At 36.8% G+C, this 25,275-nt stretch overlaps 1 protein-coding gene across 3 annotated transcripts in view; it reads left to right on the forward strand.

The window, feature by feature from the left end:
* Positions 1–3,576: 3,576 nt before the first annotated feature.
* Positions 3,577–25,275, forward strand: part of LOC104078746 (probable ubiquitin carboxyl-terminal hydrolase FAF-X) — an 80,271-nt gene continuing 58,572 nt past the window's right edge. For 2 of the 3 annotated variants that reach the window (XM_009580506.1, XM_009580508.1), the window contains exons 1-12: positions 3,578–3,830; positions 5,744–5,889; positions 6,188–6,267; positions 12,371–12,483; positions 13,253–13,471; positions 14,668–14,783; positions 15,034–15,285; positions 15,362–15,500; positions 17,122–17,274; positions 21,216–21,320; positions 22,841–23,047; positions 24,156–24,292. In XM_009580506.1, the coding sequence (XP_009578801.1) occupies positions 3,735–3,830; positions 5,744–5,889; positions 6,188–6,267; positions 12,371–12,483; positions 13,253–13,471; positions 14,668–14,783; positions 15,034–15,285; positions 15,362–15,500; positions 17,122–17,274; positions 21,216–21,320; positions 22,841–23,047; positions 24,156–24,292 (1,763 nt within the window). In that variant the 5' untranslated portion in view covers positions 3,578–3,734. Of the gene's footprint in view, positions 3,831–5,743; positions 5,890–6,187; positions 6,268–12,370; positions 12,484–13,252; positions 13,472–14,667; positions 14,784–15,033; positions 15,286–15,361; positions 15,501–17,121; positions 17,275–21,215; positions 21,321–22,840; positions 23,048–24,155; positions 24,293–25,275 lie in introns of all 3 variants that reach the window. The other variant, XM_009580507.1, reaches the window with a different exon arrangement.

The raw sequence follows: 25,275 nt of genomic DNA on the forward strand, positions 1-25,275 counted from the left end.
TGTCGTGTCTGGTGTCCTCTGCGCAGTCTGCTGGTGCTCTGTTGGAATGCTACTTGCAGCGGGTGGTGTCTTCTAAATGGGGAGCATGCAGAGTCAAAAAAACTACAGTTGTCTTTTCCTGGTGTTACTAAAATTACAAGGAGTCAGGTGAAGCAGAAGCTGACTTTCACTTACAATTCAGTGGTGGATCAGTTTGACATAAGGAGATGGCAGAAGCATGGCAAATTGGAATTTGCTCAGTTGGCAATCAAAAACAAATGTCAGTGGGATTCATTTGACTCAGTCTTCATAGCCTCATACATTGCTTGATTAACAATGGAGTAGTTAGTTTGTCATTTAATAGGTGTCTGTCTACATCTTGACACTGTATCAAAACATCAGTTCAAAGCTTTGGGTAAAGGTGATAAATTTTTTAACATGGCTTAGTGTGCTGAATCCAAAATCAAATGTAGTAGAAATGAGACCTATATAAAAATTAATATCGAGTCTCCATTAGAGTTCAGCTGGATACAGGCAGTTTGAATTGCTTCTCTTGGGCTGTCTGTATACTCGAAACCAAGGTGTCGCTGCATCAGTTTACATTTGTTTATAAATAATCAAATGAATTATAAATAGGTGTAAAAGCTGTTCCTGAGCTGAGCCAAACTGTGCCTTGGTTTTAACTCTAAAAAATTGAAATTGAATAGTCTGAATTAAAGAAGTCATGGGAATTTGAAATGTCATGGTTAATCAGTTCTAGAGAGGTTAAAGCAGTAGTGTGTTCTCTCTGCGTTCTGTGCAGTTTGGTGTTTTCTCTAAAACATAAATGGTTAAATCAGTGGCTGAAAACAGGACTGGTAAATTACTCCCTTCTAATACTGTTTAAAATGCATAAATTGGATGATGACTTGTGCTTACAAAAACATGTTTGTATACTCCGTAATTAGCAGGAAAATATCTGAACAAGGATATCCTTGCAATTTAGAATATGCAGATACTACAAGAAGCAATTGGACCATTTATTGAAGATGGGGTGTTTTTAGTTAGCTGCAGCATAACTTGAAGTTACTTTCATATCTCTGAGGACATCACACAAATAGGGGGGAGAAGTGATGAACTCACTTAAGAAGTTGGCCTTGTCTTATACACATGGCCAAGCCAAGGGAACTTCTCTGGAGGCCCTGAAATACACTTTTCTGGGAATGTAATTTAAGTAATATACATAGTGTGTCATGATAAGAGTCTTAAGCAAACAGTCACGAAATAAGAGGAAGAAAAAGATATGTTAATCCTTTATGTAAATGCTATGTATTTACTAGTGTCTACAAAATTCTGTATATTTTTGTTACACAGGTTTTAATCTGTGAATTTACAAGATTTTGAATAAGTTGATTATTTCAGTAGTAGTTTTCTTGTATCTCCTAGTTAAATTATGTCACTCACCTTGAGCAGAAAGGCATTTACAAGAATGCTTTGCCCAGACCCTTCAACTAAGCACAGAGGCAAAATCTGAGGGTAAATCCACACTAGCGTAAGTCAGTCTAACAGGAGAGCTGCAGTTTTGTCCTGGCTCCGTGGCTGGCATTAGGATGAGTGCTCTCTGGCCTTGCAGTACACTAGTTCAGGTAATTAAAGAAACTGAAAAATAGTCACAGTCTTTGTAAGTTTGGAGTTTTTTGTTGTTGTTTTTTCCTTTAGTACTTTAAGCTGGCTCACTTTATGATAGTTCAGCCAAAAGCGTTAGAATAAGAAAGAGATGAGATTGAAGCAGCTTGTACTTGTGTAAGTTATTGTGGAACCACAGCTGCCAGTGGTCACTTCTTTCTGCAGTTTAAGCCAACCTAGTCCAGGATTGCTGCTGAAAGGAGCTGTTTCACCCTTTTCCTGCTTCTTTGCTACATCGCTCCTTGTGCCAGCACAAGTTTTTGTGTGACTTTATTGTGAACCAGACTGTTACGAAAGAATGGTGGTGGTTAAGGAAGGTCTGTTGTGGTGGTAGTTGGCTTAGGGCTGTTGAAAAGTACAATGTAAGTTGGCAGAAGTTTTATTTCATTGGTTTATGCAAGTACCTAGAAGCCTCAATCAAGTAGTGCAGGGGAACTGACTGCATTGAACTGCAGTAGACTGTAGTGTGTTTGTGTATTTGTATATATATGTGTATGTGTATATATATATGGCAGTAAACTTAGTCTTGCTAAAACTTTCTACCTAGTGATCCTTCTAAACATCAATAGAAAACAATTAAATACTCAGGAGGGCATTTAAAAAAAAGAGTATCAATTAAAGTAAGTTAATTTTTAAAATTGCATTTAAAAAATCAGTTTCTTCCTAAAGAAAATTTGAGTTGGTAATGCCTTTGTTCTGGACTTAGCAGGCTTACTAAGCCCTATGAATATGAATTCTGAAGAGTGGGGATGGATTACAATTGACTGTATTCAAAGAATACAGTTCTGTTCAAAAGTGAACATTATTTTAGTGACAATATTAAAGATCTCTAAATTTGTTGGTGCTGTTAATACTGGAGACTGGGCAGAGGAGGAATGGTGTATTCAATCAAAATTTTTATTGCATATGTAATAGCTTGCAAATTTGCACAATTTAGGAAAGGATTTTAAAGTGTCTTGGAGAAAGATAACAGCATTGAAAATTAATTTGAAATGAGACATCATAATAAAACACTTAAAAGTATGTGTAGTGTTACAGCAGAAATTTCACTCTAACTTCTTAACTCAAAGCTTTTGCTGATTGAATCAGGAACTTAGTACCGCCAAATGAATCTTGCTGAAAGCTCATACATTTCTTTCTACCACACTTCCTGGCTTTTGAACTTTCTGAGTACTGTTGTTGGTTTATGTGGTGCTTGGAAGTCTGAGTTGCTCTGGAAAATTATGTTTTGTCTTCCGTGGTTATACAGTGCCCTGTGGTATAGAGTGGAATTGCTGTTGTAACTTAATGCAACTTTTTATTTCTGTATTTAACACAGTGAAGTTGAAATACATAGTGATTATTGAACTGTTGGTGTATCATGATTACAAGATCAAGAAATAAATCTGATGTCAGAGTTTTCTTCATATAATCCACTAAAATACTTGGCGGGGATGTGATGGGCTTTGTAGTGGGCCTGAAAGGCCAGTGGACCCAGGCTTTCATAGGCTGAAAGAAGGGAATACAGGTCAAATGCCCTGGGTAAATACTGATGTGCTAATAGAAGAAGTTTGACTGCAGAGTCTCTATTAGTCTTAGCTGAGGTAGAACCAATCTCTAACTCCCTCTGACATCTGCGGTTAGACAGTGTCAGGAGAAGAGTGTTGGAAAAGATGACAAATTTGGCTGTTTATGCTCTTAACCAGGTCATTTCTACAAAGACCTCGATCAGCACCTTGAATTCAAATTGAAAATCTACTGTAGCAATTCAGGCACAACAGAGTCAGACTAAACAGCTGCTTCTGATGTCAGTTCTACTCAATAAAAAGAAATACTAAGTCTAAAATAAAAGATTCTTCATAGCAGTGTATTCAGTTTTGTAGTGTTCTTTTCGAGGTACGGATTACTTTTATACGTATGTGTCAATATAGCATATTGTCTTTTTTTTTTCAGGTTATGCAATGGTCTCTGCAAGATGGCATGTTCTTGAGTTGGAGCTTTTTAAGGCAAGCATATGCTGGTACTTCAACTTTACTAAGTGGACTATAATTTCTTCTCTCACAACAACTACATAAGCAGACAAAATTGCAAAGATCTGCCCTGTGTCGAGTATGACAGCCACGACTCGTGGCTCTCCCGTAGGAGGGAATGATAGCCAGGGCCAGGCTCCTGATGGACAGTCCCAGCCTCCTCTCCAGCAGAATCAGGTATGATATTAACAATCAAGTTGCCTAAAAATAAAGGGGTTAGTTCTTTAGAAATAGTATTTCTGAATTATTTGAGTTTGTATATTCCTAGAGATGTCTAATTAAGTTAGATATTTCTTTGTGTTTGTCTGGAAGTATAAAAAGATTTTAAGGGATGAAGGCAGTGCTATAGGCAAAGTAGATACAGTTAGGGAGCACTGCATTGAAAAAGATGTTCCCTTTTCAGGCGGTTCTTTCAGGCATAGTTCTTCCAAGCATATGTGTTTTGGATAAGAAGCTGCCTTGGAATACTATCAGAAGCTTCCTCAGAACCGCATTGTAGACTTACCTGCCACAGATTGGTAAAACTACTCTCTGTGAGTTCAGTTTATCCAAAAAGTGCTTTTGCAGAACTGAGCATAAAACGGCTTACAAGCGGGTATCAGCTCTTTAAGACCAGCTTCATCTAGGTCTCATTTCACTGTGCTAGACTTCCTGAACAACATAGCATGTTTATGTTGAACAGGTTATCCTGCTTTCAAAGAACAAGCAAAAACTTTCAAATACTACATAATGTGATAATTCTTTTTTGTTGGGGGAAAAAAATCCAGGAAAGATGCTTTTAAACAGTGCAGCCAAACCCATTTAAAAGAAAAGCCACACTTTGTCATTTAATTCAGTATGAAGATGATATTTGTTTAATACCATAAGGTTTAATGGTTGTTACCTCCTGAGAGTGAATTGTTCTTTGGAACGTGTGTGGTGGGCTGACCCTGGCTGCCAGGTAAGCTCCCACCACGTCGCTCTCTCCCTCCACCTCAGTGGCATGGGGTAGAGAATCGGAAGGGAAAAGTGAGAATTGTATGGGTTGAGATAAAGGCAGTTTAATAAGTGAAGGGGTAGGGGGGGAAACAAGTGATGCAAACACAGTCACTCACCACTAGCTGATGGATGCCCAGCTAGTCCCCAAGCAACGGCTACCTTGGAAAAAAACCTCCTGTCCTGTTTTATTGCTGAGCGTGACACTATACGGTATGGAGTATCTCTTTGGTCAGTTCAGGTCAGCTGTCCCAGCTGTGTCCCCTCTCACCCTCTTGCCCACCCCCAGCCTACTTATTGCAGGGCGGGGGGGCAAAGTGAGAAATGCAAGGCCTTGAATCTGTGCAAGCACTATTCAGCAACAGCCAAAACACTCGTGTGTTATCAATACTGTTTTGGTCACAAATCCAAAACCCAACACCATACAGGGTGCTGTGAAGAAAATTAACTCCACGCCAGCCAGACACAGTACAACATGTGAAAAATGTTCTTGAGGTTTTGGTCCTCCCTTGTCCTCCTAAATCTTGCTGTTCTGATTTGAATCTTTATTATTGTCAATTCATACTATTTACGAATAAGCATGCATCTACAAAATGCATTGTATTTTGCATGGCCCATCAAAATGGGCGTAACTAATTATGTTCTTGGAGGTTGGTTAGTAGCCAGCTGTAGTATTGTGTTAGTCATTTTTAGCAAACTTTTTTAGAAAATGTTTTTCATGATCGTTTTCTTCTGTGCTGTTGCTGAAGTTCGTCTTTCTACCTAAAATAGTAATCTTTTCTGCAGAAGATTTGTAAAAACTGGAGCATCCCTATAGTCTTTATTTTCACCTTCTAGATAGGTGGTCTGCTGAAAGTAGTAGTTACAAAAAAAATCCCCACTTTCCTCACTGGGAAAGTAGCTTAATTTTTAAACTCTTGAGATAGAAAGCATATAGCACATTTTCTGCTCTAATTTTTGTTAATAAATCTGAAATCAAATAATATTACTATATTTTTATGATGACAAGTACTTACTTCAAGTGATTCTTTGAAACACAATGTGAAGGAAAAATGCCAAAATAAGTGGCATGTAAGTGCAGGCAGTATTTACAGTATTTTCTATACCAATTTTAGACTTCTTCACCTGATTCTTCCAATGAGAACTCCCCAGCTACCCCGCCTGATGAGCAGGGCCAAGGAGATGCTCCACCCCAGCTTGAAGATGAGGAGCCTGCATTTCCACACACAGACCTGGCAAAGTTGGATGACATGATCAACAGGTATTTTAACACTTTTTTTGGAGGGTGTAGATTATTGTGCAAATATCTTGATAGTGAAATCAGGATTCTTGCATCTTTGTTTCACTGGATTTCTTGAAATACTTTTTTTATTGGGTTAGAGTTGTAAAAAGAAAGAGGCTCAAATCAGAGTTGTTTTTTTTTAAATGGAGTGCTCATCAGAGCCTTTAAAAATGCATATTCCTACCCTATATTAAAAGCACTACAAAGGGGCAAGGATTCTTGATTTTTAAGAAGCACAATTGAAATACAGGGGGGTTTGTTTTGTTTTTGAACATAGGCCTCGATGGGTTGTTCCTGTATTGCCGAAAGGGGAATTAGAAGTTCTTCTAGAAGCTGCTATTGACCTAAGTAAAAAAGGTAAGCTGAAAAGACAACTAATGATTATTGGGCCAGTGTGTAAAGTCTTTTCTTACTCTTTTGAATCCCTGGTGGAGGCTTAAAAATTCTTAATTGTTTCTGTTACAACCCTGGTCCTGAAGATTGTGTCAGAGTGGTATGCAGAACCTTCATAGATAAGAAATTTTAGAAAGCCATCAGTGTAGTTAGAAATTAGGTGCCTTAGCATGAGTAGGGAAGTTGAATAATCTCACAGCAATAAAAATCTTGTCATTCCTGTCCTACCTGTTTTCTGTATTCACTTTGATATCAGACCTAGTGGGTTTGGTCTTTATAACAGATACTAAAACGCAAAGAATTCTAGTTTTTTAAAAGTAAGTTACTAATCTAGCTTTCCAAATGTCTTGCCATAAATTTTTGTTCAAATCTGGCACATATATACTTTTGAGAATATTAGAGAAAAATTAGAATTTAAAACAGCATGACTTAGACTAATAATTCTACCATGTTGCTTGCTGTGTCTGACTTGCTTGGAAGTAGGAGGGTTCCATATCAGGACTGTGTATGTGTTTGCTAAATTGTACTAGTCAGATTGACAAGTTCGTCATGTGTTCTGGAAAGTTCTGTTCTCCTGGAAAGTTGCTTTGGTCTCCTGTTTCGGTCAGCATTTATTGCCCCAGGTTTTGAGTAATGCCAAAAGTCAGATCAAAATATTTTTCCAGGAGATCTACACTTACTATCTAGCTGTGTTTTAAATATAGTGACGTGCAAAGTGCCTGTTCCTTACTTTTGCATAGCTGGACCAGGACAACTTCATTTCCGTGTTAATAAAGGTTATTCTTAGGCAGTTTTAAAAATAAAAAGCTGATTGTGGTCATGATATTCTGGGTTATCTTGATTGTTTTCTGTAAGTCTTTTTTGCTTTGGAGCATTCTCTGGAGAAACAGAAGTTAGGGTGCACCCTTGTGATCCAAATTAAGATAATGACATGTTGTTGCCAACACTGATTTATCAGCCATAGTTGCGCTTGGAATTGGCTTCTTTGCATGTAGTTAGGTCTGGCAGGAATCCTAAGGTGAGTGTAGAATTTTCAAGTGATCACATCTGTTCAGGAGCAAAAAAAATGCCAACTTATGGAAAGAAAATGCAGCCATCTATGTATCTGGGCTGTGCAGTAAAAAGAAATTGTCTGCTTGTGATTTGTGAGAGAGGAGATGTATGTACTGCCAGCTGTTAAATTGTCTTTTAAATAAAACAAAACCAAAAAACTGTCAATGCAATGAAGTAACAAGAGCAGAATGAGATTTTTGGCTACTCCTAACATCAACGTAATTCTCCAAAGTGTCAGACTTAGTTGAAAGTTCCCAAACAAAAAGTCCTCTCTTTTTCCTCTTGAAGATGTGAAAAACAGTAGAAATCTATCCATATGCTTTATGCACTTCGATTTTTACTAAGTTGTTGATGTCCAATTCTGAAAAGGGCTTCTGCATTGCTATTTAATTATTCTTCCTCTTGCCCTCTAGATGAATTCCTATGTGTGTACGTATGCAAGGATTATTGGCTGAGGAGAAAACAAGGAAAGATGTTAGAAATAGTTGTTTGTTAACTGTGTTATCTTTACGGTTACATCCTAGATTTTTTTTCCTTGCTACTTGAAGTCACGTGGTGGCTAAGGTTATTCTTTTTTAAATAACTTCCAGTGCTTAAGAAATATGATAGGGTGCTCACTTGGCAGACACTGTTTCAGAGCTGTATATATAGAGAGAAGTAATATAAATTATTCTGTTGTGTACATGTTTTAATAGATTGAAATGTGTTCCATTATCTCAGTAAGATCTAGAACTGGACACCTTGCTACCTGTCTATGGGCATTTTTCTTAATCTGAGGAGTTCTGTTTTGAAAGGGAAGAACTGAAAGGAGAAATTGGAAAAAAAAAAACAGCTGTTGAATTAAATAAGTTTTATATTGCAGTCTGTAACACATTTAGATTGTGAAGCAACAAAACCTAAAAAGAGCCCACTATTTTTTTTATCAAACACCATTTTCTAGTGGTTAGGGTTCTTAAGTAGCTTTTGTTCCTAACATTGCCAGTGGTCATCAGCATTGGCATTCTGGATTGACTCTGGGGTAACTGCTGTCTTTGTGACCCTATCTATAAACTAAGAGTGATATTTGCATCTTTAAATCTTTTCAGGAACTGAAGTTGAAAGGGATGTAACTGAACTGAATTGAAAGTATACTCATAAGAATTAAATGTCATCATTACCACCTTCAAGTGCAAGGAGCAAACTTGACAGAGTAGTATGAATCCTGTCTAGACTGTGGCTTGCATTATTCCTGGCAGATGCATTTATTTATGAAAGATTATCTTTATATGTATAGGCATCAATGTATTATTCTTCATTAAGCAAGCCATGAGACTATCAAGTGATAGTCTGGAGTTACTTGCTAATAGCAGAAAACCTATTTGAAAAATAGCGTTTAATAGCAATCCTCACAATAATTCTGGAATACTTATGAAGTGTTTTGAGTAATGAGATTTGTTCCAGAAATAAAAGTCATAGTGAGTTGGATGCTATAAATTTAAAAGTAAAAAAAAAAGGTTTGTTTTTTGGTTTTTTTTCATAGGCTAGAATATTCTTCGCTCCGTCTTTCAAAATCCCTTCAACAACTCTGCACTGCTCTGCCTTTGTTGTGGATTTTATTGCTTCTAATGTATACATTCAATTTTTAATATGCTGCCAAAACTTTTCAATGTGACACACGCAAGCGAGATGCAAGGCAACTTTCAGAATTTGTAGCTTGCTTAAACTGAAATGAGATTTCACTGCACAACTTAAACCTTCAACCTTGATCCCAAATCTTTGTTTTTGATGAATTACAAAGGCTTACAGAGTGGGAAAGAGGGGAGAGGCAGGCCCTAGAGGCTCAAAAAAAAAAAAAAGGGGTGTGTGTGTGTGCATGAGCACACGTGCACCCAAAATCTAGGCAGCCCAGTAGTGGGAATTGTTTCCAGGATCCTCTCTAAAGACCATCTCTCTCTCTAGATGATCCATCTGCATTTCTGTGGGACCACTCTTGAGTTCCTTACTGAAGCTGTATCTTCTGCATTTTCTTGAAATGGTTATTTTTATCCATCTGTCTAAAGCAAGGACATCAGATTTGTGTTGTCATGTTCCAGAGTTTCTTAGCCAGGTATTTGGGATAGAACCAATTCATGTAGTTCATGAAATGAACTACAGCAGGGCCAGTGCAGTGTCTTGGTGTAGAAGGATTCTCATACTCCTGATAATTAAGAATTATTGAAAGTCTGCCAGAATCTGAGTGCCACGTGTAGCCACTGTGCCCATGGGCTTATTAGCTCCAGGTCACTGTCAGTTCTGCAGGGTCTGAGCCAGCCTGTACCAAGCTGCTGAAAGGTTTCTGTGCTGCACTTCTGCAGGCTCCAGGTCTGGGGGGCCTTCGCTGGCACAGAGCCACACCAGTGTGTGGAGCCAGATCGGCTCTGGGATTGCAGCTACAAAGTTGTGTAATCCAAAGTCCTGGAGAAGAGGAGCTGGGTGATTTTGCTTGGGGCCTTGGTGCTCCAACCCTATACTGTTAATACCCCTCAGATGCATCAGAGTTTGTTCATCTGGACTGACAAGTTCTGTGGACCCAGAGCGTTTCTGTCTTGTGGCAGGGTTAATACACTTTGTGTGGTTTATCTGGCAAGTTGACCGCTTTTAAGTGCAGGTACAGAAGTCAAATGGCCCTCTGTTCTTCCTCCAGTCCCCTAATTGCAGCTCCCCTATACTGTATGTTGCACATCACCTTTTGCTTTCATATTCACTTTTTTCCTACTGCATAATCCATTTCTCCCACTTTTCTCTGAATACTTAGCTCAGGGCTGCATGCGCTTACTTACCTCTTGTATTCTTCCTTATCCTTCTCTGCCCTCAGAATTTGGACAATGGAGAAAAAAGGCTGCTTGCGGTCTTACCTAAGAGTTAGTGATACTGAATCTGATTCAAGTGATAGATGCCAAGTGCCTAGTATAATTGCTGTTTCTCTTCTCACTGTCTTTGGATTACCGTTGCTTCCTCTCCCAAACTGCTGTCTTCCAGGACTCCTGTACCCTGCTTTTAATGATACTCTGGTCCTTGTAGACACCTAGCTTTTGTTCCTTCCATAGTGTCATCTGTTGTTTCAGCAGTATGCAGCATTGTGGGAGAAGGTAGAAGGTGATTGTATATCCAGGAGTCATACGAGTATCTTCTAAGGTTCTACATGTTCCCTCTCTTTCCAAGTTCAGCGAAGTACATAAGGGACAATACATTTTGAAACATACTCTGTTCTGGTATTCCTGAACTTGGTTTGAAATGTCATGTTGACTGAAGCTGGCCAACCATTGTGAGGGGAGATGGTCCAAGAAGTACTGCAAAGTTTGAGAGATATTTCAGTGCAGTACACTGGTACTCTAAGGAGTATTAAAATCACTTGGGTGCCTGCTTTAGATTTGTATTCAAGAATTGAATTCGCTGTTACATTTGGGTTCAGAAAGGAACATTTCCCTTAGGTCAAGTTGACCACATTGGATGCCTTCCCTATCCTCTGTTTTGTGTAGGGTGAAGTTGTTGTCTTTACCTTCTTGAGGAGTTAATTAACAAAGTCCTTTGTTTACTGCAAATGCCTAAGTTTTAGGCAGTGTCCTTCTCTCTTCTCTTCTCGTGTCATGTTGTCATTGCTGTGGCTTGTGGCCTTCTGTTACTGGTCTTAGCACTTACCATATAGTGTAGGGATGTCAGCTATCCAGACTGCAAGGTGCATAGGAAGATAATGCGGAGTTTTTTATACTTGGCTGCATAGTGTATATCATGTACCTCTGGTAGTGATAAAAAGAGGGAACACTGGAGTAGTTTTCAAGGAGGTGACAGGGGCTCTCCAAAGATCCCTGCTTTACTTGAGTTGCTCGAGAGCTGCACGCACTGTAAGAGTATAGGCTAGCAATCCCCGTTACAGAAATTTGGAAAACCTTTGTGGTATATATTAACAAGCAGGGCAGATGTTCTGTGACCACTTTTGAAAGGAACCTCTGGTGTACAGTTGTTTGTGACTATGAGGAACTTCAATTTGATAACCCAAATCAATCCTTCCCAAACCAATGGAAGTTACTGTCAGGATGTCTCATTAAGGAGATTGCGGGGCAGGGGGTGTGTGGTGGTGGCAATAATTTTTGTGAATCTGGATGCTGTAGGCTTGTTGAATGCTAAGATTCCCTAATTGAAAATTAAACTTGTTCTGTAAAGAAACTGCGCAGGCACGTCACAGTTTTCTTTTTATAATGTGCCCAGTGACTTTCATTGTTTCCCGTGTGTACTCATACGTGTTCAATATATTTTTCTGCTGACTTTTAGCCCTATTTAAATTTTCTAACTGAACTTTTGAAGGGGATGTACAGATTTCTTGAAATACTGGGTTATAAATAACTCCAGAGTTTTAAAATAGCTAAAAGAAAAGTATGGAGCACTGTTCTTTAATTTTAAACTTGACATATGGTGGCTGCAAAGGTTTATGGCGGTGTTGGGATCTAGGTGTGTTGGGTCCTGGCAGAATTACAAGAAACTGTACTTCTTGTACAGGGTGAGAGACAGAAGGATTCATGTTTATTTTAGCAGGTTAGTTGTGTCTGGGAAGCTGAGCAGGTCTCACCCTTTCTCCTCTTCACTCACTGAGTTTTACTGGTAGCAACTAAGTAAGAGAAGAACATAAATGCATGTGTACTAGAGGAATGGAAGATAAAGATTGTACTTATTATTATTTTTGCTACTATATCTTTGAGTGTTACAAGCGTGGAAGAAAATGCACACTTTATCACATGTTTTTAAAGTAATTTAAAAATTATCTAAAGGAGCGCAATTGTTGAGGTGGCTTTATTAGAACATTAATCCATCAGGTTTCTGTGCATTCAGGCTTATATAAGTTTGTCTTCATCCAGGGCTTCTCTTTTTAAAATAATTCTGCAACTCTGAACACCAAACCTTTGAAGTCCAAATCACTACTTTCAATATTTAAAAGTTTATCTAACAACTAATGAAATTGCGTATCTAATAGTTTGGTTTTTTCTTTTCTATTTTAAAATAGGTCTTGATGTCAAAAGTGAAGCATGCCAGCGATTTTTTCGAGATGGGTTAACAATATCTTTCACAAAAATCCTTACAGATGAGGCAGTGAGCGGCTGGAAGTTTGAGATTCATGTGAGTTTTTAAAGTTGTATTTCTGCAAAGGATAGTGATTAAAATGAGGAAGGAGACTGCCTTTTTGTGACTTTCATTTTTGAAACTCATCTCAACAGAGAACTGGGAAAACTCTTGTATATATGGCTCTTGGGCAGGTGGCGGGGGGAAGTCATCCTTCTATCATTGTTTCATCTTATTGCCTCTGGTGTTTTTGGAAGGAAATAAAACATGAGAGGTGATATGGGGAGGAACTGAACTTTGTATGTTCAGTAGTGCAGCTCTTGTTAGGCAGGCTGTCTTTGGCCAGATGTCTAGAGAACTGCTTATATTTATGCGCATGCTAGGACATGAAAACTTACTTTTTTTAGTAAAAGCTTTTAGCAGCCTGCTAAATTCTGAATGTTTGTAGCAGCTGTTTGAATATAAAAACCACCTGTTGGACAGCTAGTCACATGCCAAATTAGAAACTGTGAAGATCTTCATAAGAAAATTAAAATCTCTGAGAGATATAAGTGAAAGAAGGAAAAGTTAATAGTTCAGTGGTGATTCATGAATGTCTCAAATAACCAAAAATATATTTGTCTTTTTCCTAAATTTAATTTTTAGCTGAAAACAGATAGTTTAAAGTTTGTTTAAAGCCTTTATTGGAGGAAGTACAAATTAAAATACAGTGTTGTAAAACTGTTATGCAACTCTGCATGCTAGGTACAAATGGTTCAGAGTTTATAGTTCATATTCATCGTACAGTCACCTGCCATATTCTTGGTTGTTGTTTTTTTCTTAATAGAGATGTATTATTAACAACACTCATCGACTAGTGGAACTCTGTGTGGCCAAGCTGTCCCAAGACTGGTTTCCCCTTCTTGAACTTCTTGCCATGGCCTTAAATCCTCACTGCAAATTCCATCTATACAATGGTACTCGTCCCTCAGAAACAGTTCCTGCAGGAGTCCAGCTTGCTGAAGATGAACTTTATGCCCGTCCTCCTGACCCACGATCACCAAAGGTATGAGAGCATTTTCAGACCTGTATTTTTAATTTTATGCAGTGTTACCTAATTACACAGTAGCCATAGAGAGGTGTTTTTAGAGGGGGGAAACCCCTTTCATTCTCTGTATCACTAAGATGTTGGGCTGCTTTTGACATTAAATCATGATCGGTTAAATTTCCCCTTCTAACACTTTTCAGTCTTTGGTTCACAATCTGTGTCATGTGTTTCTGTGGTAAGCTGGCACAACTCTACTGGAATGCCATTCCTACTGTGGTAATTGGCTTGTTTGTATTTGCCAGTTGATGGATTTCCCTTCTTGCTCAACATGATTTTGTAGGTGACATATTTTGGGGAGGAGATTATGTGATAAAGTAGGAATTTTATCTCCCTTTTCTTATAGTTCCCAATGATGGGAGAAGTGTTTTTAATTGGACATGGGATCCTAGTGTCAGTGTGGTTTTGGGGTTTGTTTTCTGGTTTGGTTTGGTTTTTTGGGGATTTGGTGGGGGTTTTTTGGGTGGTGTTTTTTGTTGGGGTTTCTTGGGTGTTTTGTTTGTTTGTTTATTTTTTTGAACTGGCAGTGCAGATTAGTAATCTGTTCTGGTTCTTGGGTCTGAATTTTTCAGAATTGTGCTCCAAATGGCATTGGTACAACTTCAGGAGCTAACCGAATTATATTTTTGTTGCTTTCTTCCTTTTTTTTTTTCTTTTTAGTAGAACTGCTAGCTATTGATATGTAAGAACCAAAGATAAATAACTTGGTGTCCTTGGCCTTCCTTGCATTGCTAACCATGTTTAGAAGAATGTTATTTTGCATTCTTGCTGCTTTTATAATGCAGCATTATCACATCCAGGACCAGAAAAAAATACCAGAATTGTCATGCTTTCTGTAGTAACTTAGCAGCCAAAGATGAATTTGAAGTATAGTCATTTTTATTCCTATATATTTGATAAAATTCTTTGAATAACTAATATACAGCATCTGTTTTTTGACATGATAACAGGAAAGATTGTGTTGCCTATTTCTAAGCATTTCCTTAAAACTGAGTATTTAAACTATGTAGGCAAGTTCACTGTCAATTCTATTACCTTCTAATGGTTTATTATGTAAGGACTTTTTTTAAAGCAAGTTTTGTTACTAACAGGTACTTGAAAGTATTTCTAGATGGTAATTTGTAAATGTCAGAAAATAACTGTTTATTATATTGCAGGGTTGGCTAGTAGATCTTATCAACAAGTTTGGCACATTAAATGGATTTCAGATCTTGCATGATCGCTTCATGAGCGGATCAGCATTGAATGTTCAGATAATTGCAGCTCTTATCAAGTAAGTTTTTTAAAAATAAGAATTTACATATTTCGAAAAGTTGGACTAAGTAAAATATTATGTTAGCGCAAAGCTTAGTCTTTTCTTGAAGCACTTCCCCTCACTCTCTCTCTTATCTAGTTGTGTTTACCTTCAACATTTCATGTGCTTGTGAACAGACTTGAGTTTCGTGTATGAATTGCTCCTTACTATCTTAATATTACATAACTACCGATTATGGCACTTTGATCATGTTTCTCTTTCTTCTTAGGCCATTTGGACAATGTTACGAATTCCTAACGTTACATACAGTGAAGAAATATTTCCTTCCAATTATAGAAATGGTTCCCCAATTTTTAGAAAATTTAACAGATGATGAACTGAAAAAAGAAGCAAAGAATGAAGCCAAAAATGATGCACTGTCAATGATAATCAAATCTCTAAAGAACTTAGCTTCAAGAGTTCCAGGACAAGAAGAAACTGTAAAAAACTTAGAAATATTTAGGTTAAAAATGATACTTAGGTAAGATGCTGCTCCTAATATGATATGCTACTTCTGACACTTTTTTCACACTTCTCACATTTAATTTCTCTTACAGGTTGTTACAAATTTCTTCTTTCAATGGTAAAATGAATGCACTAAATGAAGTTAACAAAGTAATATCCAGTGTGTCATATTATACTCATCGACATGGTAATCCTGAAGAGGAAGAATGGCTTACAGCTGAAAGAATGGCAGTAAGTTCTCCTCTTCACCGAAATTCATTGACTAGATTTTCTACCTCCTTATTACTTTACTTGTAGAAGTAGCTATATATTATGGATCCTGCACACGCTGCTAATTTTCATATCTAGTGTTATAAACAGTAGGTATCACATCATGGTAATAAGTCATTTTAATAGTAGTCTTTCTATGAAAAGTTGCTGTATTTGTTTCAAAGCTGCTGTTGAGAATTATTTTCAGTGCTGCGAAAAACACGCTTTAAAAAGGGATCCTTGAATAGTATGTTTTTTTATGTAGTGTTTAAAAAAAAAAAACCCCACACCTAGATAAAACAGGTGCGATTCATTTGAAACTTTAGTGCCACTGCACCTAAAAATTGAATGTTCATTTAAATAAGGATCTAGTCTGATTTTTGTGCTTCAAGTAATTTTTTTCTCATGAGAGTTCTAAGTGACTACTGTTTTTCACATTTCAGAAGCTGGGTTCTTTGATACAGAAAGCTCTAGATACCACATTTTTATTTTATTCACTTGATATTTACATACTTTGACTACTGTTTCATCCTTGAGTGCATATGTAGGGAACTATTAAAATGAGCATTTATAAAGGTAAAGTGAGGACAATTTTCTCTTAATCTTTGTGAAGATTAATTGTGTTAAGTGATTTTTGCACTGTTCTACCCCATCTTTGTGACTGGCTACCTGTTGTGAGGTTTATAATCTGCAAAAGGACTGCTGACAAAAAAAGAATGACTTCTGTCATTTAAAAAGTTTGACTTTTTAAAGCAATATGAGTAAATAGTTCTCTTTTTACATACTCCCTATAGTTTGGCATCTCAGACAACATATCTGTTTTTAAACAAAAACTTCTAGATGTAAGTATTTCACGAGACTAGCTTGAATATTGTAAGTATGTGATCAGGGACACTTGGAAGGTATGATGCTGTGTACGTTTGTTTTCTTTTTCAGTGCTCAAAGCACACACTGCTTTGCTTCAATCAGAACAAAAAATACATGACCCTAATCTGGCTGTGTCAATGACACCACTGAAAAAAATTGCATCTGCTTAAATAAGACTTGAATATTTGCCTCTAATTCAATTAGAAACATTTAAAAAAACACTATAAGTGGCAGTATTTAAATAATCTAACCTTTTTATATTTCAGTTCTTGCTTATGCCCTTTTTATGTGATATGCTGTAGGCATACCAGTAAAGCTGGAAGTGTCTTAAACAATTTGGTTGTGATATTTAATGATTGTGAATTGGAAGAGAAAAATTTTGTTCCTTGGATAGAAGAGTTTACTGTTCTTCCCATTGGCTTTTTATGTTTGAAGTTGCTTGAACACTTTTATGCTTTGAGTTCATGATTTAATATGCCTGAAAAAATATTTCCCCTTAAGATATCACAGTGACTAGCATATTGGATTATTTAAAGTACTGATTTTTTTTTTAAAGAGAAATGAAATTTAGAGATAAATACCTTCCTCTTGTGCTGCATCTTTCTCGTTTCTCCCAATTAGAATATTGTATACAAAGTCATTAATCTGTAACAGGTTGAAATTTTTCTTTTTAGCTTTAATATCAGTGACAGCACTTCAGTAATTTGAGATGGCACTACTTTCTTTTTATATTCAGGAATGGATCCAGCAGAATAATATTTTATCAATTGTGTTGAGAGATAGTCTTCATCAACCTCAATATGTAGAGAAGTTAGAGAAAATTCTTCGTTTTGTCATCAAAGAGAAAGCCCTCACTTTGCAGGATCTTGACAACATTTGGGCTGCACAGGTAAAGAATTCAACTGCTTGTCTGCTACTGCGCAAGAGGGATCTTGTTCTGTGTCATGTATTGAGAAGACAACGACTTGTGCTTCTTATGCTTGGTGTTGGACAAAACTGAAGAAAATTTTGAAATCAAATGGTGTTTTTTTTGGGGGTCCTGGATCTCAAAATTGTCTTCGCAAATGTCTTCAGTAGAAGAGGTCAACTACACATGTAGGTAAAGACTAAAGGAACAGTTCAGAACACGGTGCAAATATTATCCCTTTTAAGTATCAGGGAACCCTCAATGTTGAGCAAAGTCTAGATTATGAACGAACACTTAATATTTTAAAATGCATTAAGAATGTGTATTGCTAATCTCTGAGTTCACCACAGTTGTATAAATTTTTCCTGGGCAGAGTTCTACTAATAAGGCTTATAATAATGACTGTTCTAGAAGTTGTTTAGCAGCAAATTCTTTCCTTTGTTGTAATGATTATTTTTGAAAAATTACAAATTTTGCAATATTGGCTTGTTTACTTAAATGATCGGTGAAGCTGGGCTTCCTAGCTGTGGGCTGCATGAGTTTAGCACACATAAAGGGCAGCTGAAGAGACAAAATCATTATTAATTATTGAGTAGACAGAAAATAGAAGGTCATTTTAGGATAGAAACAAGCATGAGTACATGTATCCTTGTTCATAAGTAATTGGTAGTGAAACTCTAACTTAATTGTACAAGTAAGCCCTTAGGCCAGTCTTTCAAGTGTGGGAAGGCTAAATCCGGTTTCCAAGTTACAGGACTGTACTAGTTTTGGCAGGGATAGAGTTAAATTTCTTCATAGTAGCTTATATGGGGCTATGTAGGTAAAGCAAAAGATTTATCTGTTAAACTCTTTATCTCAACCCACGAGTTTTCTCACTTTTACCCTTCTGACTCTCTCCCCCATCCCACTCTGTGGGGTGGGGAGTGAGCGAGCAGCTGCGTGGTGCTTAGTTGCCAGCTGGGGTTATACCATGACAAGGGCTAATACAGGAATTGGGTAGGATTATATCCCTAGTTTACATGTGTTCATGTTCTTCTGAAACTGTAACAGTTTGGCTTAAGTGGATTTATCCAGGTGTCCCTATTTTCAGATTACATTTAAAGCACTTGGGACTACAGGTGATGTAGCGGAGGGGTGACGTAAGATCTCTGGTGTTTCAACTAACTTCATAATCTCTAGACTTCCGTTCCAGCGTGATAGTAACTGCACAGGCTGAAACTCAAGAAAGTTTCTTTATTTTCTCATTATCCCCAAGTCCTGTTTAGAAAATTACGTTGTGTGACAGAGTAATACACAGATTACTTGAACTAAGGTCTGTGATCGTACTGTTAGTTTTCAGCTTGTGATCTGTAGACCTTTCCAGACTGTCTTTGTAAGAAGTCTGCAGGGGAAAAAAAGACTTTGAGAAGTTAGTTTGCTGTTAGTAGGCCTGTGTTGGCTATATTAGAGCCTCACCTTTTATAAGGAATAAAAAAAATTATGAAATTTGGAAAAAAGTCTTCCAAGCAATTATATTACTCACAGTGCCTGGAAATGGGACATGTGGATAAGCTAGTTTAAGTCAAACTTAAGCCTTCCAGAGAAGTGTGAACAAGTGGTGCAACCCTTAGAAGATAGGGATAGTCCACCCCAACAGTTGCAAAAAAAATGTAGGAATAAATCTCCCGTGCTCTCAAATACCTGGCATTCAACTAGGTAATTGCCACAGTGCACTTCCTGCCGCTTTGCCCTGTATTTTTTTTTGTGTGTGGAAGTTGAATTCAGTAAGTATTATCTGGGTAGATGGTTTCTCTGTGGCTTTGACTATGGAATTAAAATAGACTAAAAGGTAAGAATACCAAAATCTGCTAATACAGAATGATTTTTACCAACTTCACTACTCCCTGTGTTTAGTAGTTTTTAGAAGTTCTTATTAAATGACTGCTTCTAAGAGCAGCTGGAACATGAAATTCAGTAGGGAGGCGTTGATTTACTGTGTAGCTTTATATAACAGGCACACTATTTTAGCTCTGGCTCAGTGCAGCAATGGTGTGGTTTTGCTTTCAGGCTAGAGCTGTTATGTTGCTGCCTGGGTTTAGAGGGTGAGCACGCACAAATTTACAGTTGATGGTATAGAAGTGCCCTGAGAATCTCAGTATACAACTAGAATAAAAATAAGTGGTTTATGAAAAGTAATATAATCACGTTGCTTTTGCCTTTAGAAGGCAACATAAGTTTTAAGTTTTATTGAAGTGTTTTTGTGTCTTACAAAGCAAGTGCTTGCAAAGTAGAAGTATATTTGTTTCAAGGAATAACGGTCGAAGTCTCTAAAGGCAAGCATTAAGTTGCAGCCTGAGTACCAGGGAAAGATCCAGCTGGACAAGAAATAAAATTGCAGAGTGTTGGAGTCTCGTTACTTACATTCTGGAGCATTTAACTAGAACTTGACATGTGCTTCCCTGGTTCAGCACAGCAAGCTGACAGTTCACACACCAGGTTCCTTGCCTCCTCCTGCTGTCTTGTACTTCTTCCCCAGCCTTTTCTGTTCTTAAGGGACTCCCCATGTCTGTTAAATCAAGACAAGATTGTTATATGCCTTATTCTTAGTCTTCTTGCTCTGCCCCCCTCCCCCAGCAGCTGTGCATACTTTTCCTTTCACTTGTTATATTGTAGATACTCTTTCTGCCCTGTATGCTCTGTTTTTCTTTCTATCCAGGAAATGGTCTGGTCAGAGAAAAAAATTATATGATGATTTGCAAAATCAAGTGGAATAAGTGGTTTAGTAATTCCCTCTCTCATAATCTGACTCATAACATGAAAACAAATGCTACTACTTAAAATCACTTTTTTAAAGAAAAATTTATGGCACACTATAAAGAATTTATGGCACAGCATGTAACACAGCTATTAGTCTCTTTTTTTAAGTGAACTATTGATGGAAGCTTTTAGAAGGAAATGAATTTCAAAACTGCTCATGCATGCATTTTTAATACTGTACAAGATTAATTACATCAGAGTTTGTTTTCTAGTATTTGTTTTGCATTTTTTATTCTACACTTACAGGAAATTTTTCTACAGTAAATCAGCTATTGATTCACATAGTCCAAAGTTGTTGGTTTTGAATGCAGAGTTAAAGTATGGGATGCATTTTCCAGCCTGGGCATGTAGGAAGGAAATTTGCTTCTTGCCCAGAGTTAAAATTGAGCTAGCTGTTTTTTCGTTTTTGTCTTCCTCCTTAAATGTCAAAATTGTGATACACACCATGTTCTCATTTAAAACAGTGTCTAGTATATAACTCGACATCTTGCCATTAGTTGTTTGATTGTTAGACTTCGTAAGTTTATAAGCTGCTGGACTTTAAAATGTTGTCTGCCAACAAGTTGTTTGTAATAGAAAGCTTTAGTTGTCCATGAATCCACTAGCACAAAGGAAGTACTTCAGGCTGAGAAACTATGTGGAAATACTAAAAATTGTTTTACAGCTTAAAAGACCTCGATGAAATTCATTGAGGAAGTGGATTTTGAGTCCTTTCTTAAAAAAAAAAAAAAACAAAACAAAACCAAACAAAAAAACCCCCCAACACCGACATTAAATTAAAATACTGATTTGTAAGTTAAAACACCCTTTTAGACTTTATTGTCTGCTGTCCCAGCATGATTTTGTTAAAAACATATTGTGACACTGCAGTATTTACATTCTAAATAAATACTTGTGTGTGCGCATGCACAGAGCACACTTACATACTTAAACATACAAGGGAAATGTAAATATTGTGACTTCCCAGTGAAGTAAGTATTCAGTTTGCCATGCTGCTCCCACAGCATCAGCTTTTCTTGCTGGCCACTTCGAACAGTCGTCTTGTAAAAATGATGTAGGATGTCTTGCTGCTTGACTCAATATGGGTTGCTACAAACGTTGGTGGATTCTTTTGGTCTTCTTTACAGGCAGGAAAACATGAAGCCATTGTAAAAAATGTACATGATCTCCTTGCAAAATTAGCTTGGGATTTCTCTCCTGAACAGCTTGATCACCTGTTTGATTGTTTTAAGGTAACTATGCGTGTTTTGACTGTATTCAGGAAATGGGTTGTAAAGTTGGATACAGACTTGTGACTCTTTCAATGTCTGCTTTCTACTTGTTTTAGATATGGCCAGTTCCATTGTGTTAAAAGACTTCTTTATGTGTATAGCAACAGTCTGTAATATTTAATATTAGAAATGCTAGATTGTGCTATTCTTTAATGAGCATTCATTGTGAGATTTTAGGTTTACTTCCTGTCTAAAGCAAAGACTAGTTATGCTAGTTTAATTGACAATTTTGTTTTCTGGTTTAAATGCTTTTGGATAATGTACATCTGTTGAGGCCTCTAGTATTAAAGTGATGTTTAGCAATCCTAGGAATACTGAATTTTTCAAATAAAATAAGTTATTTCTCTTAAATACCTTTTTGCATTTTTTCCAGATTACTTAGTGTTGGTGGTTTAGTAAATAATGTTTTTCTCCTAGTATTAGAGTAGGTTTCATCAAGTTTACCGGGCATTGCTGCTTTCGACCTTTAAGTAGAGGAGATCAGGGACTTCTGTTCCCCACTCCCCTGACTTCCTCTTTATCTTATAATAATTTATTCTCTGGTTAACCTAGATACAGAATGAAACAGCCTCAGGAAAATAACATTGAATGTTTATAAACATATAATGATTTGATTGAAATCGCAAAACAACTTGTTTCTGAAAGTTTGTTATTCACTGGCTTTTTATGTGTGCCAACATTAACATTTGTAGCTTCCAGTACTGGTGCTATCTGGCCTGTTTACCTGTTTCACTTCTAGGAGGTGATCTGCTGTACTAGAAAATGCAAGCCAGCTTTGTAGACTCACTTTTCTGTTTTTTAGATAAAGGCATTATAGTCACATTTTGGCTTACATGCAATTTCTGTTCCAGTTAATGGGGGTCTCCTAGTTTGGTAAATATGGGTCGAATGTTCTGTAATCTAGATGTTGAACTAAATGCTCAGGAATTCTGTGTGTCAACTGTTGCAAGTTGTGTCTGACCTTGAGAGATGGATATGAAGTAATGTTATATTGGAAACTTACTCGGAAAAAGGTTAACTTAATGCAGAGGACATTTGTTTCAGTCAGATTAAGAGGCACCAGTGATACTAAAATTTTACTCATTCAGTGATTTTAAGTTATTTAAGAACCATATAAGCACAAGAGTTTTGAGAAAGCATTTGCAAGAAACAGCTGAGTCCGATCTATTTTGACTGTTGGTGAACTTGTCAATGGTAATGTTAACTTTTACAAGCATATCTCTTACTTTGAAATCAAGATCCTTTTTTTTTTAAGTCTCAGGTTGAATACGTGTTAGTTGTAAACACTAGAGGAGCTATTCAGTTGTGTCTGACTTATGTGTTGATCTAATGTGCTATTTATTTTTAATGAAATAAATTAATGTGAAAGTTCTTTATATAGTTGCATCAATTTATTGTTGCATCGTTTGTTAATGGTGCAGGTTATGTGTGGGATTAAAAAAAAAAGACTGGTTTTCATATCAGATAAAATCTTTTCTTAGGCAAGTTGGACAAATGCAAGCAAGAAACAGCGTGAGAAACTACTTGAGTTAATTCGTCGTCTTGCAGAGGATGACAAGGATGGTGTGATGGCACACAAAGTGCTGAACCTTTTGTGGAATTTGGCTCATAGTGATGATGTACCAGTTGATATTATGGACCAGGCTCTTAGTGCCCATATTAAAATCTTAGATTACAGCTGTTCACAGGTGAGCAATCTGGTATGTTCTATTGTGAAATCAGTCACTGACAGTCTCCTTCTATCCCCCATGAAAAATTCAGGGGATTTGGTAATTTAACAAAAGTGTTCCTTATCATTGTTTCATATTACTCTACCAACATCCAGGTATTTTTAAAATGTTACGGGACATATTTTAAATAACACAGTTCGTGCTTTAATTGGAGAGAGTAAAATACATCAGTTTGCCTGTCTTGTTGCAATTGATGACATACTGTAATGACCACATTGGAAGAATGGGAAAAGAACCCTAATAAAGTAAATAGGGAGAAAGGAAAAGCAGCCTCCCTCCTGTCTTTGCTTTCTTCTGAACTTGATTATGCTAATTTGTTTGGGCTAAGGGGTTTTTTTCAGTCCTTATATGTCTTGTGTAATATTAGAAAGGACCTAGCAAAGGACAGTGAAAACTATGACATGCTCTCCTTCCCCACCCAAACTTCTGCAGAAGTCTGCTGGAATAATAATTCATTGTGGTTTGAAATCAATCCATTATCTGTCTTGACAGCCACTGGTAGGTTTTGTTTCTTAGTTGTTAAGAAACAGTTTCGTATTGTTTCTTGATATTTTATAGCAGTTTACTCTTGAGTACCAGTGAGTAGAAATAAATGAAAGAAGGGCTCTCCTTCCCCACCCAAACTTCTGCAGAAGTCTGCTGGAATAATAATTCATTGTGGTTTGAAATCAATCCATTATCTGTCTTGACAGCCACTGGTAGGTTTTGTTTCTTAGTTGTTAAGAAACAGTTTCGTATTGTTTCTTGATATTTTATAGCAGTTTACTCTTGAGTACCAGTGAGTAGAAATAAATGAAAGAAGGGAAGGGATACCTAGCTACAGGTTTTCTTAAATATGTACTGAATGCTTGAGTGCTTGAAGGCAGAGAGTTTGTGACACACTGATAGCTTCTGCCAACATTTAGTGCTGCTCAGATACTTTTCTTGTGCTTGTATGCTTCAGAACTCAGTTGATCTCATATTTGTGTGGCTTTGTATGTTCTGTTCTGTCTTCAAAACAAAGTAAGGGAATGATGAAAGTTTCTGCAATATACTTGATTTTGATTATAAACGCTTGTTCTTTAAGGATCGAGATACGCAAAAGATCCAGTGGATAGATCGTTTTATAGAAGAGCTTCGCACAAATGACAAGTGGGTCATTCCAGCACTGAAACAAATTAGAGAAATTTGCAGTTTGTTTGGTGAAGCACCACAAAACTTGAGGTAAGAATGGAATGCAAATAAAATTTTGTCTGTTAAAAGTTGAATGGGTTGGAATGAGGCAAATTTTAAAAATTTTTTTACATGAGGGGGGGAAAGCTTAGATGAAATCATAACCTGTATTTGAAGATGTTCTTGAGTTTGTCTTAATGTGTATAGGTAGCCTCTAAAAATTCAGACACCTAGGTTCAGTAAGAGAGCATTACCTGTTTCCTCAAACATGCTTTTATTAGTTTTTAGAATAGTAGTCTGATTTGTGGAAAATCTGGATTTGTTTATCTGTTATAAAAATGGAATTAGTTTACAAACTATAAATGTTATTTTATGTGCATATATGTATGTGTACACACGTACACACCAAAAAAACCCACCCACCCACCCCTATTCTTTGACGATGAATTTATACAGGTCATGTAGTTTATTTACTTGAAATCAATGGTGACTTTTTTGTCTGGGAAAAATACTCTACTGATTCTCTCTCCTGAATGGAAGAGATTAGAAATATGTTGAGTTTGTTTTATTGTGGGTTTTTTTGATTTTGTGGGGGGTTTTTTGTTTGTTTGTTTTTAAAAGGAAGAAAAAAGAAAAAAGCCATTGTCTATTTGGACTTGTTAAAATATACGTGCTTATTTTCATTATTTTAAATGTCTTCTCACTACAGCCATATCTGAGATTCTGTGTCCCTAACGTTTTTTGGTATCCACATCAGAATTTTTACAAACTCCAGAAAAATGTTGTTTGCTTATCGGTGTTGCATAATTTCTTTGTTTTAATTCTTGTAAGCTAAACTATTCAAATCAATGTTGCTATTGCAGTGTGCTTACAAGAAGGATCAAGGCAGGGAAAGTTGAAGAAAATAAGCCTTCAGTTTACACAACACTATCTTCTTAACTCATACCGTTTTAAGGAGCTGTGATAATATTGCATTCCTGGCTTTTGCAGGAATTTATTTATTATTTATTCATTTAGTTTGGCACATCTTTCTC

Source organism: Fulmarus glacialis, unplaced genomic scaffold, assembly GCF_000690835.1.
Source record: "Fulmarus glacialis isolate BGI_N327 unplaced genomic scaffold, ASM69083v1 scaffold2866, whole genome shotgun sequence".
Lineage (NCBI taxonomy): Eukaryota > Metazoa > Chordata > Aves > Procellariiformes > Procellariidae > Fulmarus > Fulmarus glacialis.